This window comes from Hibiscus syriacus, unplaced genomic scaffold (assembly GCF_006381635.1).
Source record: "Hibiscus syriacus cultivar Baekdansim isolate YM2019G1 unplaced genomic scaffold, ASM638163v2 tig00111206_pilon, whole genome shotgun sequence".
In the NCBI taxonomy this organism is placed as follows: domain Eukaryota; kingdom Viridiplantae; phylum Streptophyta; class Magnoliopsida; order Malvales; family Malvaceae; genus Hibiscus; species Hibiscus syriacus.
Window position 1 is genome coordinate 1,366,427 of NW_024063018.1, and position 18,713 is coordinate 1,385,139.

Consider the following 18,713-nt stretch of genomic DNA (forward strand, 5'->3'; position numbering starts at 1 on the left):
CCATACATCTCAAAATACATATGTAGCATTCATCATAACACCGGTTAACACATCATGTAAGAATCTAGCATCCAAAGTCAAATATTGCATAATAAGCTCACTTTAGCCCAAGTCAACTATTCAAATTATGTGTTTTAATTCATTTCATGCAACCTATGAGTCACTATATTATGTATACATAATTTCACTTATCTAAGGACACCAAAGACTTTCTTAAGGCACATAGCAACATTTGAACATTCTAGGCAAATTAGGCATTATGAACACTTATTCACATCATAATTAAAGATCAATATCTTGCATTTATTCTAAATATTTGAGGTATCTAAAAGTGTCATCATAGGTCAATTGAGCATTAGAAAATAAGTGAAGATACATTTCAACATTCATTACCATTTAAGAATCCCATATTGCCTCAAAACAAATCGAAATTTAAGGTAACTTTACAAATGTTTCCTTGCTTTGATCACCACCAAGTGTCTTGCCTCTCGAGCTCCCAAATCAGAAAATAATGATATAAAATATGTTAAACAACGAGTGTGAGCTATAAAGCTCAGTGAATGACTAAACATTCAAATATGATGCACATGTCATTGCTAAAGGAAAGCCTACCTAAATGCCATGTAACCTCAAATGTTTTACATCAACGATCATACCAATATATCATGTCATGATGCATACATAATGTACCATCAATGCACTTAAATACCAGTTTATAACATGCTTTAATTCATCACATACACTGCTGAATCAATTTTCTTTTTTCCATCTTCAAGATGCAGTTTCTTATTAACATTCATTGGAGTAATTGCTATCTTACAATTCTGCATGTTAAATTTGTTAAGAAGATCCTCTGCATGCTGCTTTTGATAGATAAACACACCATCTTCTCCTTGCTTAATCTTTAACCCAAGAAAACAATGAAACAAGCCTAAATCTGTCATCTCAAATGTTTTTATCATGCTCAATTTGAATTCATCAGTAAGAGAGTGAGATGAGCCCATGTAAATTATGTCATCAACTTAAAGATAAACAAGTAGTAAATCATTACCTTTTTTCTTTAAATACAGTGTAGGCTCGTTATCACTTCTTTTAATTCCATTTTGTTTAAAAATGAATCAATCTTACTATACCATGCCCGAGGAGCCTGTTTTAGGCAATACAAAGCCTTTCTCAATATGTATACTTTATCTTCCTTCCCTTGAATAATGAATCCTTCTGGTTGCATAACATACAACTCCTCAATCAAGTAACCATTTAAAAATGCCATTTTAACATCTAACTGATACACCGTCCATTGTATCTGTGCGGCCAAGACTAGAAAAGTTCTCACTGTTTCAAAACGAGCAACAGGAGAAAATGTATCATCAAAATCAATAACTTATTGTTGAGCATAACCTTTTGCCACCAATCGAGCTTTATGCTTCTGAAAACTCCCATATGAATTGTATTTGGTTTTGTATATCCATTTCAACCCAATAGCATTTTTACCTTAAGGCAAGTCTACAAGCATCCATGTTTCATTTTTCTCAATTGCCATGATTTCTTCCTTCATTGCTCTGCACCAATCCTCTTTTTCTACATCCTGCATAAAAGTGAGTGGATCTGAGACTACTAAAGCAAAATTGCAAGTCTCATAAATCTCTTATAAAGATCTGTATTTTTGTGGAGGTGGTTTCATTAGAGGATTGACTAGTGGACGATGGTGAGTTTGTAGGACTAGTGTTTGGTGTGTTTAGTGGACTGATTGGTGGGCTGTTTAGTGGACTTATTGGTGGACTGTTCGCTAAGCCATTTGGTTGGCTAGTATATTCTGTGATAGAGTTTGTATTATCTTTTGTTGGAAATTGAATTTGTGAGTTTTCATTCTCTTTTTCCCAATTCTAACTTTCACTTTCATCAAATGTCACATTCCTGCTGATTATCACTTTACCACTAAGAGGATTATATAATCGATATGATTTAGATTGCAAACAATATCCGATAAAGATACATTTTTCAGACTTTTCATCAAGTTTTTTTACGGTTTTGAGAACTTACCAAAACATAGGCAAGACAAAAAATCTTCAAGTGATTCACGGATGGTTTTGTACCCCTCCAAGATTCATGTGGTGTACAATTGAGAACAGCCTTGGTGGGAGATATATTCAGCAGGTACACATCAGTTGCTATTGCTTCAGCCCGGAAATCATTTGGTAATTTTTTAGCCTTTAACAAACTTCTTGCCATCTCAACAACTGTACGATTTTCCCGCTCTGCTACCCCATTTTGCTTTGGAGTGTATGGTGCTGTCAATTCCATACGTATTCCAACACCTTCACAAAAATTAATAAAATCAGTAGAATAAAACTCACCCCCTCTGTCTGTTCTGAGGATTTTAATGGTGGTCTCACTTTGCTTTTCAACCATGGCTTTGAATTTTTTGAAATTCTCAAATGTTTCTAACTTGAGTTTGAGAAAATAAATCAAGCTCATCTTGTTATAATCGTCAGTGAACATTAAATAAATATCAACTTACCACCACGATTTCGTATCCATAGGTCCACACAAGTTATCATGAACTAACTCAAGATAATTTGAAGCTCTCGAAGATCTCCCAACAGGAAATGATTGCCTTGTTTGTTTACCATACACACACCCTTCACAGAGATCAAAGAAATTAATTTTTGGTAAACCATGAACCATACCTTTATTACTCAACAATTGTAATCCTTTGACGTTGAGATGTCCATACCGCAAATGCCACAGTTTTGACTCACTTCTTTGATCAGCTACGAAGACATAATCTCCTGCATCTGAAATGTTTAGAGGAAACATGTTGCTCCCACTCATAGGGACATTTTGTAACAACCTGGAAATTTTAAAATAATATTTAATTGAAATTTGAGGATTTAATTGTGTAATTGGTGAAAATTGGGGACTAAATTAAAAGTTTTCAAAACTTGTAGGTTGTTGTAGAGTTTAAGGAACTTTAGGGACTAAACCATAAATTTACCCAAAAAAAAGTGTCGGTAGACACTCTATTAAATAGAGAATCAGATGTGCGTGGGGGTGAATTATTAAGAAAAAAATTATAAGTTTTCCTCATTTCAAGCCCCAACTTATAACCACGATCCCGATGTCGTCCGACCTCTGATCGTCGTTTTGAAAACACCATCGTGTTCATCAACGAGTGAGGAACAAACCTCTTAAATTAATTGAAGTGAAACGCTGCCAAATGCCGTTAATTTCAAGTCAAAGTCTCGACGTTTTTTTAGCTCAATCGTCGAGAAATTCTTAAATTCATCACCGATCGTTGCTCCTTTTACGACACCTCCCGCACCATCGTGTTCCTTGTGCCGTTCCGAGTCCACCGGTGTCATCCTTGGTCTCCGTCGACGACGGCGCGTAGGGAGGTGAAGCGGTCAAAGTTTTCGATTTGTTGAAATCGAGCTCTCCGCCGTTCAAAAATTTGAACTGAGCTTTGTAAATACCTCGATATAGCTCAAATTAATTTTTAAAATTTGTTTTGTGAATTAAACGCTACCGGAAGCCGTCCCACGCGCCGCCACTACGCGTGGGGAAGGTCAAAATGACCGGTTTCACCGGTTTTGAACCGGTTACAACCTGACCCGTTGACCCGACCCGTTGACCGTGTGCTATTCTGGTAATTATTTGGAAAAGGGTGCCATTCTGGTAATTATTTTGAAAAAGGTGTTATTTTCATAATTTAAAAAAATCCTAATTTTTTTAAAAGTTATTTTAGTAATTATTTTGAAAATGGTGATATTTTGGTAATTGTTTTAAAAATGATGCTATTTTCGTAAAATGGTTGTTCATATCTTGACCACCTTTGACCAGAACTTTGATCGGCTTTGACCGGCCATTAAACGGTCGTTAATCTTTTTCGAGAATACCTATCCTTACATTTTTCAACGTCTCGAATATGTTTTTGGGGTCTGTTTCACCAAATTCGAACACGAAAGTCTCCAAATCGTCAGTCAAACCCGTAGACTTTGATTTTGACCAAGAATTCAGAATTTCAGAAGGTCATACTTTATGTTTTTCGACGTTATGAATCTGATTCCGAAGTCCGTTTTCCCAAATTCTGACCCGAAATTCTTGAATCGAGCATGTGAACCCAAAAGGCTTAGTATTTTAATATTTTGATTATTTATTTGAGTTTTGGTTAAGGAATTGATTCAATAAAATATTATATGAAGGTACTCGTGTTTCACCTGAGCGTGGATCAGTTAGGTCTAGAGTTGTTCGTTCGTCAGATCGTCCTGGACCGCGTACTACAAGAATTACCCGTAGGTTTCCGTATATTATTTAAAAAAAGATTAAGATTATTTATATTAGGATTCCAATATGGATTTTTCCAATTCGTAGGATCTAGCGCTGCAGCAGAGCGTGATCGAAAAACCCAGTAGTAGGCTTCCCTATCTGATTTCTCAGACTGTTACAGGTGTATTTCCAGACAGTATTACATTACTATTTTAAAATGATTCATCTGAATACCAAGTATTTGATATCTGATTTATTGTATATTCCGATATAATTTCTGGATTAAGGTATTTCATACCGATTTCTGAAATCTGATTATCTGACATCTGAATTATCATATATTACTGTTTTGAATTCTGATTTCCTTATTTTTGCATATGGTTTCCAAGTATGAAACATTTTTATGTTTTAAGTGATTAATCATTATTTTTACTTGAATACATTCATGTTTAATATTGTCATTGGGGAGTATTGTTGAAGGAAGATTATCTGCAGACTCCTCGGCTTTGTGCTCAGGGTCTAAATGGCATGTGCGGTTGGGTGTATTGTTTTGGAGAACCTACACATTTATGATGTGAACGGATGGGGTAGTGTTCATGTTTAAAAATAAAAACATGATGCATAAACCGATTTTATTGAAAGATTTTATTTGTATGTTTTTTTATACTGTATGGAGCACACTGGGCTTTTTAGCTCATTCTGTAGTTTTACCTTTTTTAGATAACAGCAGACCGTAGCTAGCAGATTTGGCATCAGGGGATATCAACTGCTTATTTTGTACGAACGTATATCTCTATATGTTTTTCGGTTATGTTTGGTGACATGTATTTGCTATCGTTTTGGATATATCTGTATTATTAATATTTTGTTCTATATTATATCTAATGTATTTTAAGAATATAAAAAAAACTTTGAATGGGATATGTGACCACTTAGGTTTGGGTCTAACTTACAGACCGGGTCTGGGGTTACACATTTATAATTTTCCCTATCTTTTGATCCTTTATAACACATAAATCACCATAAAAAAGTATAAAAAATCCACTACTCATAAGCTGCCCACACTAACAAATTGAATGCCAACTAGGAACAAAAATGAACGTTATAAATGAATTTTGTTTTACCATTTTTAACCTTCACTGCTATAGTACCTTTCCCTTTGACCTGAATCTTTTTGTTATCACCAAGTCTGACTTTGATTTTATAACTTTCATCGAGTTCTTTGAACATCGACCTTACGCCTGTCATGTGGTTGGAACATCCACTGTCAACAAACCAAACATCATTTGACACACCATCAGCATTGTAAGTTGCCATGAACAATTTAGTTTCTTCCTCTTCATTATGATATTCTTCTACATAATTCATTTTCTCAGTTTTTTCCCAGTAATTTGCCTCAATATGCCCAAACTTTCCATAATGGTAGCATTGGATGCTATTTCTATATTGTGGTCATTGCCCACATTGGCCTCTACCTTGTTACCCACTTTGGCCTCTACCTCTACCACACATTCCACCTCTGCCTCATCATTTATCAGCTGTCATTTCGGGCATCATCCTTTTCACCTGGAACACTTGTTCTTTATGCTTTTCAAAAGATCTATTAATTCAAACCTCATGAGATTGCAAAGATCCCATCAATTCATCAAATGAAAATACAGAAAAATCTGTGGACTCCTCAATTGCTGTAACAACATGATCAAATTTTGAGGGTAAGCTTCGTAACACCTTTGAAACAATAGTCTCATCAGTGATCTGTTCACCATAGGCCTTCATTTTACTAGTAATAGTTGTAACTCTTGACAGAAAATCATGTACAGTTTCGTTATTTTTCATGAATAAGGTCTCAAATTGATTCCTTAAAGCTTGCAGTTTCACCACTATTACTTTGGTTGAGCCTGGAAACTCGTTCTGAAATATTTTCCAAGCATGTTTCGAAGTAGTAGCTCCAGCGATTCTCGAAAAAAATAGTCTCATGAACAGCTTGTTGAATAAAAAACATTTCCTTTGAATCATTCTTTCGATTGTCTTTAAGTTGGTTCTCCTCATCTGAATCAACAAATCCATTCTCTATCAAAACCCAAAGATCTTGAGATTTGAATAGAGTTTTCATTTTGACACCCAGAAATCGTAACATTCTCCTTTGAAAATAGGAATAGTAGGTTGGGAGATACTCATTAAACTGTTATTTGCAATCATCATATCACTAAAAAAAACATGGCTCTAGATACCACAAATGTTGGAAACAAAGCAATGAAAGAAGTAAATATGACAACAAATATGATTGTGGAAAGGAAATGCACACTTTATTCAATAGTAATATGACTATTTGTAGGCTTACAAAGTACTACTTAAAAGAAAAAAACTCAACTAATCAAAGATATTATCAACACTAAATCATAACTTATTTTGACTCATAAATTAAGGAGTAAATCACGCTAACTACTAAAGACCAAATCAAAATTGTTATGAATCAATAAAATTCAACAAAACATGGCCTCTTTTTCGCAAACAAATTGATAAAATCATGTGGAAAGCCTCGTCTGAAGGATTGTACTGTCCAAAGCTTTTTTATGATCTGTCCCAATCGTTTGGCATACAAGAAGATCCAAGCTGTAAGCTTATTTGGGTTAATCTTGCCCACCTAAATTTGTATCCTTCGTATGAAAAGTTATCCATGGCCAAATCCCTACCTCTGTTGAATTCGCAAAGCGTGGTGTTGTTGCGAGTTTAAACTCCCTCTGTATTGTCTGCTCTAAAGAGGCCGAATCAATAAGTCACATTCTCTTGCACTACCTTTTTTCATGGAACATTTGGTCTAAGTGGTGTAGGTATGGGATTTCTTATTAGTAACGCCAAGGAATTTCAATTCTTTCATATCCGTTTGGATGAATTTACCTGTCAAGCCTTCTTCGAAACCGATTTGGTCTCTAGCTCTTTTATGTTTCCTCTGGACAATTTAGTTGTACTGGAAGGACACAATTTTTAATAGTAAAACGTTCACAGCTGATCACGTTTTGGACCTCGCTCTTATACGGATCCATTTTTGGGTAAAAAGTAAATGGCCCCGTTCATGCCTTTATGTGCTAGATTTCACTTGAAACCCTAAAGATGTTCGAATTCTTAAAACTACCTCTCGTAAATCTACTCATTTTTAATGGATTGCTCTGTTTGTCTCTGCCAAGCGTTTTTTTGTATATGGTGTCACACCCCGATTTAGGGGTCAATTTATAAGTTTCTAAATTTGGAAGTCAGTTTTGGAAAGTGAAGTAAATTTAGGACTAGAGGTTGATTTATTCATTTCGGAGCTTAAGGGCATTAGTCATTCCAGGTCTTGGAAATACTTTAGGCCATTTTATTTTTTAGGGATATTTTGGTCATTTTACACTTTAGGGCATTTCTATAAATACAATATAGATCCGGAATTTAAATCGATGATTCCATGGTTCAATTGAATCAAGATATGACCTCTCAGGTCATCCTCATTATCATAATCAATCATATTACTTTTTTACACTTTAAGGGTATTATCATAATTTCATTCATTTCGTCAGTGGCATTACTTATGGTAACTTAGGCTTGAAAGTATTTCAGTTCCATTAAAGTTCAGAGTAATTTGCTCATTTACACACCGGAGGTTAATGTCACCACTAGGGAAAGTTTTGGTCCTTTTTCAGTACAAAGGCATTTTTGTAATTTTACCTCTTAGGGTTATTTTAGGTAACATACTATCAAAATATTCTCGGTATTTAACCTTCAAAGAAATTAATCAAAATTTACGGATCTTGAAGTCAATTTACTAATTATTGAATCACCGAGCTTATTATTATTATTATTTCCGATTGGTTTTCCACTTTCTTAAGGAAGCCATATAAGTCCTATCTGGTTACCGAAATTTTTAGTATTTGGATCGAGTTAGGAAATAATCACTATATACATGTGAACAATTAAATTTATCTATGCAAGAATCAATACTAACATGTTCCATAAAGCATGAAACATGTATTACTTTATTACCTTGATTTATGTGTCATACCGATCGACCATTTAAACTCCATTTGATCACCCTCGAACTTGAATTCAACATCCAATAATTCCTCGGATACAAAGCAACTGAATTTACATAAGAAACTGAACTTAATTTTGAAACTATCTTGAATCTGAAGATAAAATACTGAAAAACGGCTTACCGGGTGCGAATTGGGCAAAACGTACTTCGGATTCAGACTCAGGACGTCAAAAAACATAAAATATTACCTTTTAGAAAAAGTTAACTTTTTGTCAATGGTCAAAGTCAACAGGGTTGATTCGGACGGGTTGACTCGGACCGAGTTGACTTGGTGACTAGGCCGGACAAGGCGGGTCGGTAGACAGTTTAACTCGGTTCAGTTCAAACCGGGTTGACCGGTTCGGGCTAGTCTAGAACGGCTGAGCCGGTTCTGAAGACTTCATTGGAGCGTGGACAAGGCCAACACGCATCGTCAATGCATGGCGGCACATGAGATGGGGACAAGGGCTATTCTGGGTGGTCGATTACTCCATGGTTCAATAATCACATAATCAATCCAAAACAACCTTAATTATCAGCCAAATCAAATCAGAATTAAAGAAAAGAAAGACTCAAATCGCTTACCCATGGTCGTCGACGATAGAACGACGGTGAGGCGCTGCTACAGGCTGCGTTTTGTTCAAGCTTGGATGAGGAGCACTACGGTACCGGCGTCTAGAATGACCAAAAAATGAAGAACTACAGAACGATCGGCTTGAGTTCGATAAAACTTCCTACGCCCATTTCCCAAAGAAAAGCGGTCGATACGGGGTCTATGATGTAGGGGTTTGGTTGGGGTGGGATGCCGATTCGATCAGTGGTGGTGGAGCACAGCAATGACGGTCATACGGTGAGGCATGGGAACCCTATGAAGCTTCGATTGGGGATGGAAATATTTGGGGGTTAGGGATTTCATTCTAATTTGGGGAAAGAAATTGGGAATTTCACCGGGGAAAAGGGGGTATATTTTCACTGCTCCAAAAATTTGGGTAAATTTAGGACTATAATCATGTTCATTCAATGCCTAATCTTGAATACCCCTTATTGTTGGGTAATGGAATCGCTCTTAATAAATTTGAATCTATAATTATTCTGTATAAAAGTTCCTGAACACTTTCTTGATGTACATGGATCATAGTGGGATTCTAAAGTATAAACCTTAAATGTCTGACTATATCAGTTAGTAATTGATTCACTTAAAAATGACCTCGTTCTTATAATCCGATCAAATTACATCAGTTTCATGTTATCCATTCGGATAACTACCTAGTGTCTCAAAGAAATACTTGGATCTCTAGTGTGTTCCACTTGTACTATATGACAATTTTATATGTTTTGAAATGAGTTTTAACGAAAGTATTGATTTACTGGTTTATGAACCATGGCTTCATGGTATGTGATATCTGATTTCTTTTTTCATCGAAAATAATGAATTGTTCTATGAACTATGGTTTATGGAATCATGGACTTTACTGGTTTATGAACTATGGTTTTCTGTTTTCACGGGTTATACCCAAACTGTTCTATTAGGACATTATCTGGGTACACTGGAGTATAGAGATACAACTCTGATCAAGCTGGTAAATCTTTACAGACTTATGGTGACCCTTGGGTAGGCTCTCAGGCCCCAAGGCATTCCCTTTAAGTTAATCATGGGACTACTTATGGCGTACAGGTGGAGGGAAATTATATGGTTTACTTCATGGTTATGCTTATGAGATTTACTGGATCACGATCCATATATTACAAATTACGGTTAAAACTGCTTTCTGCTGGATTATATGGATAAGATTCTAGAGTATGGAGGCACAACCCTGATCCAGCTGGTAAGACCTTACAGACCTAAGGATACCCTTGGGTAGGCCCATAGGTCCCAAGGTATATCTTAGGTTGGCTCCCATTGCTGTGTGCTTAGGGTAAGCCTATGGACACAGTTATGGGGAACTGCATAATGGAGTTTGGTTAGAGGGTCCCGTTATAGTTTTAAAAGATTTATATCTTTTCACTGGTTTTAATTGGAACACACTAGACATTGTGATACTACGAATGCTTCATATGAACTGAGATCTTCATGGCTTTTACTCGATGAACTACCAGTAGAATCCAGAATATCTCGAAAATCGGTATACGCCATAATCAATAAGGAAATATAAGGCTTTTCATTTATCTGCATGTCCTATAGCATCAACTCGTAGTATTGTATTATTGAGCTTCCTAAAGCTCACTCTGTTACTCACCATTTCAGGTTAAAAGAATCGTACATGTGTAGCTATCGACTTCAGTAAGGGAGTTCTATCATTGTTGCTTGTGGAGTATGGCGTAGATGATCGGGGGCATGTAGGTTGTAATTTGTTTTACATATGAGTCTGAAATTTGTTTTACTTTCGAATACTGTAAATTTTACTTTTGTATTTATAAACTAATTTTATGATTTTACAAGTTTTAATAAAAAAAAATTAAATTTTCTGAGATTTTCTACAGTAGGTCGCTCCGGTGGCCCTAATGTGACACCCCGAATCGAATGGGGCCATCCGCTTCGGTCCTAGGGGGTTACATATGGTATTGCAGTTTCTCTAATTGCAGGTGTCGAGTATTCTTTTAGTTCTAATCGGATGCTCTCATATGTATCATCAAAGTGACATCTTTTATGGTTTTGTGCATGGTGTTTCCTATCTTAAGGCTTTTCGCAGGATTTCTTTCTTTTTCCTACTTCTTTTCTATTGTACTTTTCAATGGACATTTTCAGGTTTTATTTTTTGTGGTAAATAATAATATTGGATACCCTTTTCCCCTTATAAGTTTAAAAATATTAGATAGAATTATTCAAAGTTATGTTGCACGTGTATGGCAACCTAATGTCGTTTCAAGTACCTACTACGTCCACATGATTGATACGTTACATGTACAACTTGGGTACATAGCTGGAACATCTCATGTTGAAAGTGTACTACTATAATTAGTTGGGTACGTTGGAGAGATTATTGGGGACGACACTTAAAGTTCACACGCATACCATGTTATTTTTTATATTTAACTTAAATAATAATAATGATAATTTTGAATAAGAAATTGAAGTAGATTTTGAAATAAAAAAGATCACATAATTATCATTACATAAATTGTCTCAAATTTAATGATTAATATATTAGATGGGATTGTTAAAAATTAGGTGATGTGAGGATGCGGGGATCGGTTGTGGCAGTACACCACTCGGTAAATTGAATTCATTCCTAAAATCTTCATAAAAGCCAAAAACATGATGCCAAATTAGTAATGGTTCAATATCGATAGGTTCAGAATTTACCTCAGGTTGTTCATGTGCTACAAACGGCAGAGATGCGACATTCGACATGGAATAGGAAGTAGAACCCGACGACATAGAGTAGAACGTTGGATGGCTGGTGATAAAGGTTGGACGTCGTGTATTACTCACCGACAGCGTGATGGTGGTAAGAGGTGGAACAGCCGATGAACGAAGGAGCGATGGTGGTTTCATACGTGGATGTTGGAATTCTCGGTGGAAAACCTTACAGTTGGTGTCCACCACGACGAATAGAAGTTGGAACGGGAAGTCAGTCGGAATCGCTTGGAAATTCGATGATAGTCGGAGCAGCGACAGAACCCCCTGGTTTTATCGGTTGCGTGTTAACACCATTATGAAAAAAGGAGAGACGATGGAGCAATGAGAACCGGTGCTAGGGAGGCAACATCCAACATTGTAGTCGACGACATGGGCACTTGAGAATAAATCGGTAAACCGATTTTTTACAAAGTAGAGGGAGATGGAGAATATGTTGAGCGGTTGGGGAAAGAAAAAAATGAAGAAGGCAAAGTTTTTTGTAATAAGGGGTATAGGTCAAGTGGGATATAAAGAAAAAGGAGAGTTTGATTTTAAAAGAGGTTGAAAGAGATAGGTGGGTCCATGGAAGGTTATAATAATATAATAAAGAAAATAAAAAGAAGTTGGGTGCATAGAGAAGTTTAGCTGATCAAAAGGGATTGGGTATTGGGATTGGTTTTAAATTGTAAAAGGTGGGGATAGTGATAGGTGAGAAGATAAGGTGGGTCCCATAGAATATTTTGAAACAAAAATTAACTCCCCTTGAATTTAAGTTGGCGGCGGAAGAGAACAAAATTGGCTTGGGGAATGCTATGGCGCTCCACAAGAGGTTGGGCTATGCTAACATGTGCATGCTTCTTGTCTCCAGACGTGAGACAATGCTCTTCCATTATATATTCAATCAAAAATCGAATCTGTTCAGAGAAAAATAAAATAAAATTAAGCATATGATAAATAAAATAAATGGAATGAAATAAAGTTTTTCTAAAAATAAAATGAAATTAAAATGAAAATAAAACGAAATAGGTTACCTCCCATCAAGCGCCTTTGTTTAACGTCGTTAGCCTGACGACCTGATTTTTTCAGATTGTGGGTTCCTCTAAATTTATTTCTTTGATTAGATCAACCAGAGCATTTTTATAATATGGCTTCAATCTTTGACCATTAACTTTAAATCGAATTCCTGAGTTATTTTCAACTTTAACAACACGGTGAGGAAATACTTGAGTAACTGTAAATGGTCCGAGCCATTTTGATTTGAGTTTCCCTACAAAAAAGTTTAAATTTAGAGTTAAATAACAGAACCTTTTATCCGACAGAAAATGTTTTAAAAGAAATTCGATATCATGAAATTCTTTTTTTTTCTTTAAATATTCGAGCATTGTCATAGGCATTTTTTCGGATTTCCTCAAGTTCTTAAATATGTAATTTCTGAGCTTCACCAACCGCATCCATGTCCATGTTACACTATTTAACGACCCAATAAGCCAGATGTTCTAACTCAACCGGTAAATTGTATGGTTTACCGAAAACAAGCCGGTATGGTGATATCCCAATGAGACCTTTGTAAACGGTTCAATATGCCCAAAGTGCGTAAGTTAATTTTAAACTCCAATCTTTTCGGTCCGGTTTAACAATTATTTCAAGAATGATTTTAATTTCTTGATTTGATACTTCTATCTGTCCATTTGTTTGTTGATAGTAGGCTGTGGCGATTCTTTGAGTCACTTCAAATTTTTTCATCAGTGATTCGATCACTCAGTTTATGAAATGTGTTCCTTTGTCCTAATTATAGCCCGTGGCGTGCCAAACCTAGAAAAATAGAATTTTCAAAAAATTAATTATAGTTTTAGCATCATTATTCTGAGTGGTCTTAGGTTCCACCCATTTAGAAACATAATCTACAGCTAAAATAATATAAGTATTTGCAAATAACGAAATAAAAGGACCCATATAATTGATTACCCAAACATCAAAAAATTCACAAACTTGTACAAGATTAAAAGGCATGTCATTCCTATTGCTTAAATTACATGTACGTTGACATCTCTCACAAGTTTTACAGAACAAACAAGAATCCCAAAAGATGTGAGGCCAAAAGAAACCACACTCAAGAATTTTATGGGATGTACATTTGGGCCCAAAATGACCACCACAAGAGTAAGAATGACAAAATTATAAAATTGCATTTACCTTATTTTCTACAATACATCATCGAATTACCCGATCCAAGCAGTGTTTCCATAAATAAGGATTGTCCCAAATAAAATATCGAGATTCTCATTTAATTCAATTGATTTCAGCTCTCGGCAAATCTAATGGTAACTTGCTTGTGACCAAATAATTGACCAGATCCGCAAACCATGGGGTTTTGCTTTGCACCACCATTAGTTTTTCTACAGAAAATTCTTCTCTAAGTGGTAGGTCAGATGTGGAAAGGGGAATTCGACTCAAGTGATCCACTAACATATTTGCATCCCTTTTTGTTTTGATTTCCAGTTAAACTCCTGTAAAAGCAAGATCCATCGGATAAGCCTCATTTTCTCCCTTTTTGCTCATTAAATACCTTAAAGTGCATGATAAGAAAAAACAGTAATTTTAGTGCCAAGCAAATAAGATCTAAATTTTTCTAAAGCAAAAATTATAGCAAAAAGTTATTTTTTGTAGTTGAATAATTTTTCTGAGACGAGTCCAAAGTTCGAGATTCATAGGCTCTAACATGTGACTCTTTCCCTATTTTTTTTTTCCGAGAACGACTCCAATGCTAGTATCTGATGCGTCACACATAAGTTCAAAGGGGTAATTCCAATCTGGTGGGTGAACAATTGGGGCTGAAATAAGTTTTTCCTTTAATGAATCGAAAGACGCCTTGCATTTTGAATCAAAATCAAAATCTTGATCCTTTTGGAGAAGATTGCATAAAGGTTGTGCTATCTTCGAAAAGTATGTAATAAAACTGTGGTAAAATCCTGCATGGCCAAGAAAAGAACGAATTTCCCTCACAGTTGTGTGGTAAGGAAGTGAGCGTATAATATTTGTTTTAGCTTTATCAACCGCAATCTCTTTTGAGGAAACAATATGACCTAAAACTAACCCTTTATGAACCATAAAATGAATTTTTTCATAGTTTAAAACAAGGTTATATTCTAAGCATCTTTTAAGCACATTAGTTAAATTATCAAGACCTTCACTAAAATAATTACCATAAACCGTGAAATCATCCATAAAGACTTCGATGTCTTTTTTCACATAGTCGGAAAATATACTCAACATGCATCTTTTGAAGGTGGCAGGTGCGTTACAAAGGCAAAAGGTTATTCTTCTATATGCAAATGTACCGTAGGGACAAGTAAAAGTCATTTTTCTTGATCTTCTGGAGCTATGGAATTTGGAAAAAACTGAAAAACCATCAAGGCAACAGTAATGAGCTTTCCTATCTAATCTTTCAATCATTTGGTCTATAAAGGGAAGAGGAAAATGATCTTTTCAAGTAAGAGAGTTCAACTTCTTGTAATCAACACAAACTCGCCATCCATTTTGAACTCTTGTTGGCACTAACTCCCCTTCTTGATTTTGTCTACTGTGCCTCCCATTTTCTTAGGAACCACATGAATCAGACTTACCCAATTACTATCCGATATCGGATAGACTATATAAACATCAAGGAGTTTCTAAATTTCTTTCTTTACTACTTCCATCATTGGTGGATTTAATCTGTATTGTCCTTCTCATGTCGGCTTTGCTCCTTCTTCGATTTTGATTTTGTGCATGCAAGTCCAGGGACTTAATTCTTTAATGTCTGCAATGGTCCATCCTATGGCTTCTTTGTGCGAACGCAACACTTTTACCAAACCTTCTTCTTCTCCTTCAGATAATTTATTTGAGATGATCACCGGTAAGGTCCATTTTCGCCTAAAAAGGCATGCTTCAAGTGTTCTAGTAGCTGTTTTAATTCTACCTCAGGTTCCTGTAAAACAGAAGGTAAATTTTTAGTTTTAGAGGAAGGTAAAAATAAATCAAAATTAATTGAATAAATATTTTCAAACTCCTTTTTTTCCTCTTTGTGGCACAAGATCCCTGGAAAGATTATAAGAAAAAATAGATCAAATATATTCATCAATTAAAGGATATAAAATATCAACAGAATTAATTCTTTCAACTATATACGGGTATTTCATTGCTATGTAAACATCAAATTCAATGATCTCACCATCAAATTCCATTTTCAGTATACCACTTCTAACATCGATCTTTGTATGTGTGATGCTTAGGATGGGTCGGCCTAAGAGTACTTTGGAATAAGTATCCGACCTGTCATGTTCCATATTAATGACACAGAAATCTGCACAAAAAAAATATTACATTGACCTTCACTAAGACATTTTTCCATAATTCTCATTGGATAGATCACAGACAGATCAACCAATTGTATGGTTACTCTCGTCTCCTTCAAAGGCTCGTTAGTAATCATTTTATAAATAGAAAATGGCATAACATTAATTGAAGCTCCTAAGTCACACATTTCATATTAAATTTTAAAATTGCCTATTTTACAAGGTATGGCGAACATACCTTGGTCCTTCGTCTTTGGTGGAAGCTTTCATTGAAAAATTATGGAAACATGTTCTCCCAAATTTACCTTTTTGTGCCACATTAATTTCCTCTTTGTAGTGCAAAGCTCCTTCAAAAGTTGAGCATACCTCGGTACTTGTCGAATTACTTCAAGAAGAGGTATGTTAACTTGAACTTTTTGGAACACCTCTAAGATCTCCCTTTCTTCAGCTCTTTTAGCACGCTTTAACAATCTTGATGGGAACGGTGGTGCGATTTCATGAGAAGAAGGAGGATGTGCATGTACTCCTGGAGGTGGAATTTCTTCTTGTTCTCCAAAATGTACGGCTTTTTCTTCTGGAACTTTAGGTGAGATGACTGTTCAACTTCGGAGTGTGATGGAATTAACATTCTCTCTCATATTTAACTCCATTTGAGAATGTAGTATTCCTTGTAATTCCAATTTCCCCACAGTTTGAGCCAATCGACTCACTTGTTTATCTAACTCTTGAAAATGTGTTTCGGTTTAGCTTTGGAATTTTTCCAATGATGCAACTAGCTTTTCCTAAAATGTAACAAACTTTTCTTGTGAAATTGCTAACTTTTCTATTATTTCCTCCAATGATGGATTTTGTTTTTGATGTTGAGGAGGAGGTCTTAGTTGATAAGCTGGCCTTTGAATTGGCGCACAGCTGAAATTTGGGTGGTGTCGCCATCCCGGATTATAAGTGTTTCTATATGGGTAGTATGGTATCTGTGGAGGACCTGAAAAGTATCAAAGTAACATTTGCTCACTTAATTCGTGTTGCAGACAACTTGCGCAAAGCTTTTTAAATCATTCCCAATAGTCATAAAGATTTTCTTAGGTCTTTTACTTAATGGATAGAATGTTCCTTCGTAACTCGCTTTCTTTAGCCGTTGGGAAGAACCTGTCAAGAAAAATTTTACTCATGTCAGCCCATGAATTAACTGAATTTGGACTAAAGAGAAAAGGAAAGCTCTCAATTTAATTTGATCTTCGGTAACTCCCTATGGTTTCATGCTAGTGCAAACCATGTGGAATTCCATTAAGTGTTTGTGTGGATTTGCATTGGGAAGGTCGTAGAAAGAGGGAATAAGATGAATAAGTCTCGTCTTTAATTGAAATAGATTCCCACCATTAGGAAAAGTGATGCATAATGGCATCTGAGTGATAGGAGCGAGGCTAGCACTCGGATCTTTTGTTCTCCTTCTTCTTCTATTAGGATTTGATATTCGTTATATGCGTCTAATTCAGAGTTTGTCTCCGATTTGATTCAATTTCTGAACTTTATTCTTATTCTTCTTATCTTTTTTTCTTTTTTCTCAAAGCTTTTGTGCAAGGATTCTTCGTGCTCGTGCTTCGATCTCGGGTTCAAGATCTACTAATTCTCCCGGGTTTCTTATGGTCATAAATAAAAAAACTAAGAAAAATAAACCAGTACTTTCCGTTAGTCCCTAGCAACGGTGCAATTTGACACGTGTCATTTTCGCGTCAAAATAATTCCTTAATCCCAAAAGAAATATAAAGAAAATATAGCAAGTGGAAAGTAAGGGTCAATCCCATATAGACTATGCAATTTCTGATTTAATTATCTTGTTGTTTTTTAACAGTAGAGTTTGGATATGGATGAAATTCAAGATTAAAAATAAATAAAAATATAAAAATAAAGGTGAAATAAGAATAAGATAAAATAGGGGGATTTTGAAAGACTATTTGAAAATAAGATAAAGGCAAATAATATAAATAAAATAATAATTAGAGTTTGAAAAGAAAACTTGTTGTAAAAAATTGCCTTAGGCTTTCAGCTTTGACTTAGTTTCTTTGGATCATTGAAATAGATCTTTACTTCATGATTCACGCCGATTAGTTATCTACAAGGACAAATCCTTGTGACTATGCTTTGTATACCGAATACCCAAGTGCAATCTTTAATATCGGTTTGTGAATTAATCTAAGCAACAACAATGTTGTAGATCTAAAAAAGTTGAGGCTCGAAAAGCTGTCGACTCGGATTATGTTGTTTCAACAATAATTGGTTTCTATCTCAGTTTCCTCTTAGCAAACAATTTTTCTAAGTGTGTTCCCAGGAAGTCGAATTTGCTTCAATAAGCCGATCCTTCCTCCAACGTTAACCATAACAACATCCAAACAAACGTCGACATTTTTTGTTTTGAAAATTGTTTTGATTTGAAAATAAGCCCAAAAAACAAAGAGATATCCGAAGCGATTTAAATGCCTTACAATTCTCACATTTGCAATTGAGCCATCGCTTTAGCATTCGGCTTAAAAGAAAATTAGCTAAGCATGACTAAAGTCATACTTAGCATATTTGAAAATAAAACTTAAAAATAAAGAAAAATGAAAACTTGAAAAGAAAAGAAAAGAGAAAACTTTATAAAACTAGAAACAAGAGTAAATTCTCAGTTGTAGAGAAATATGTTTTTAGGCTTACCTTGAGAGGGTATTTATAGCCTTCAAAATCCTAA

The 18,713-nt window shown here is 35.3% G+C and overlaps 1 protein-coding gene across 1 annotated transcript in view; it reads right to left on the reverse strand.

The window, feature by feature from the left end:
- Positions 1-5,630: 5,630 nt before the first annotated feature.
- Positions 5,631-18,713, reverse strand: part of LOC120155722 (glutathione amide-dependent peroxidase-like) — a 30,296-nt gene continuing 17,213 nt past the window's right edge. Inside the window, exons 4-5 of the mRNA XM_039167207.1 lie at positions 5,881-6,177; positions 5,631-5,804 (exon numbers count right to left, since the gene is read on the reverse strand). Coding sequence (XP_039023138.1) covers positions 5,631-5,804; positions 5,881-6,177 — 471 coding nt within the window. The remainder of the gene's footprint in view (positions 5,805-5,880; positions 6,178-18,713) is intronic.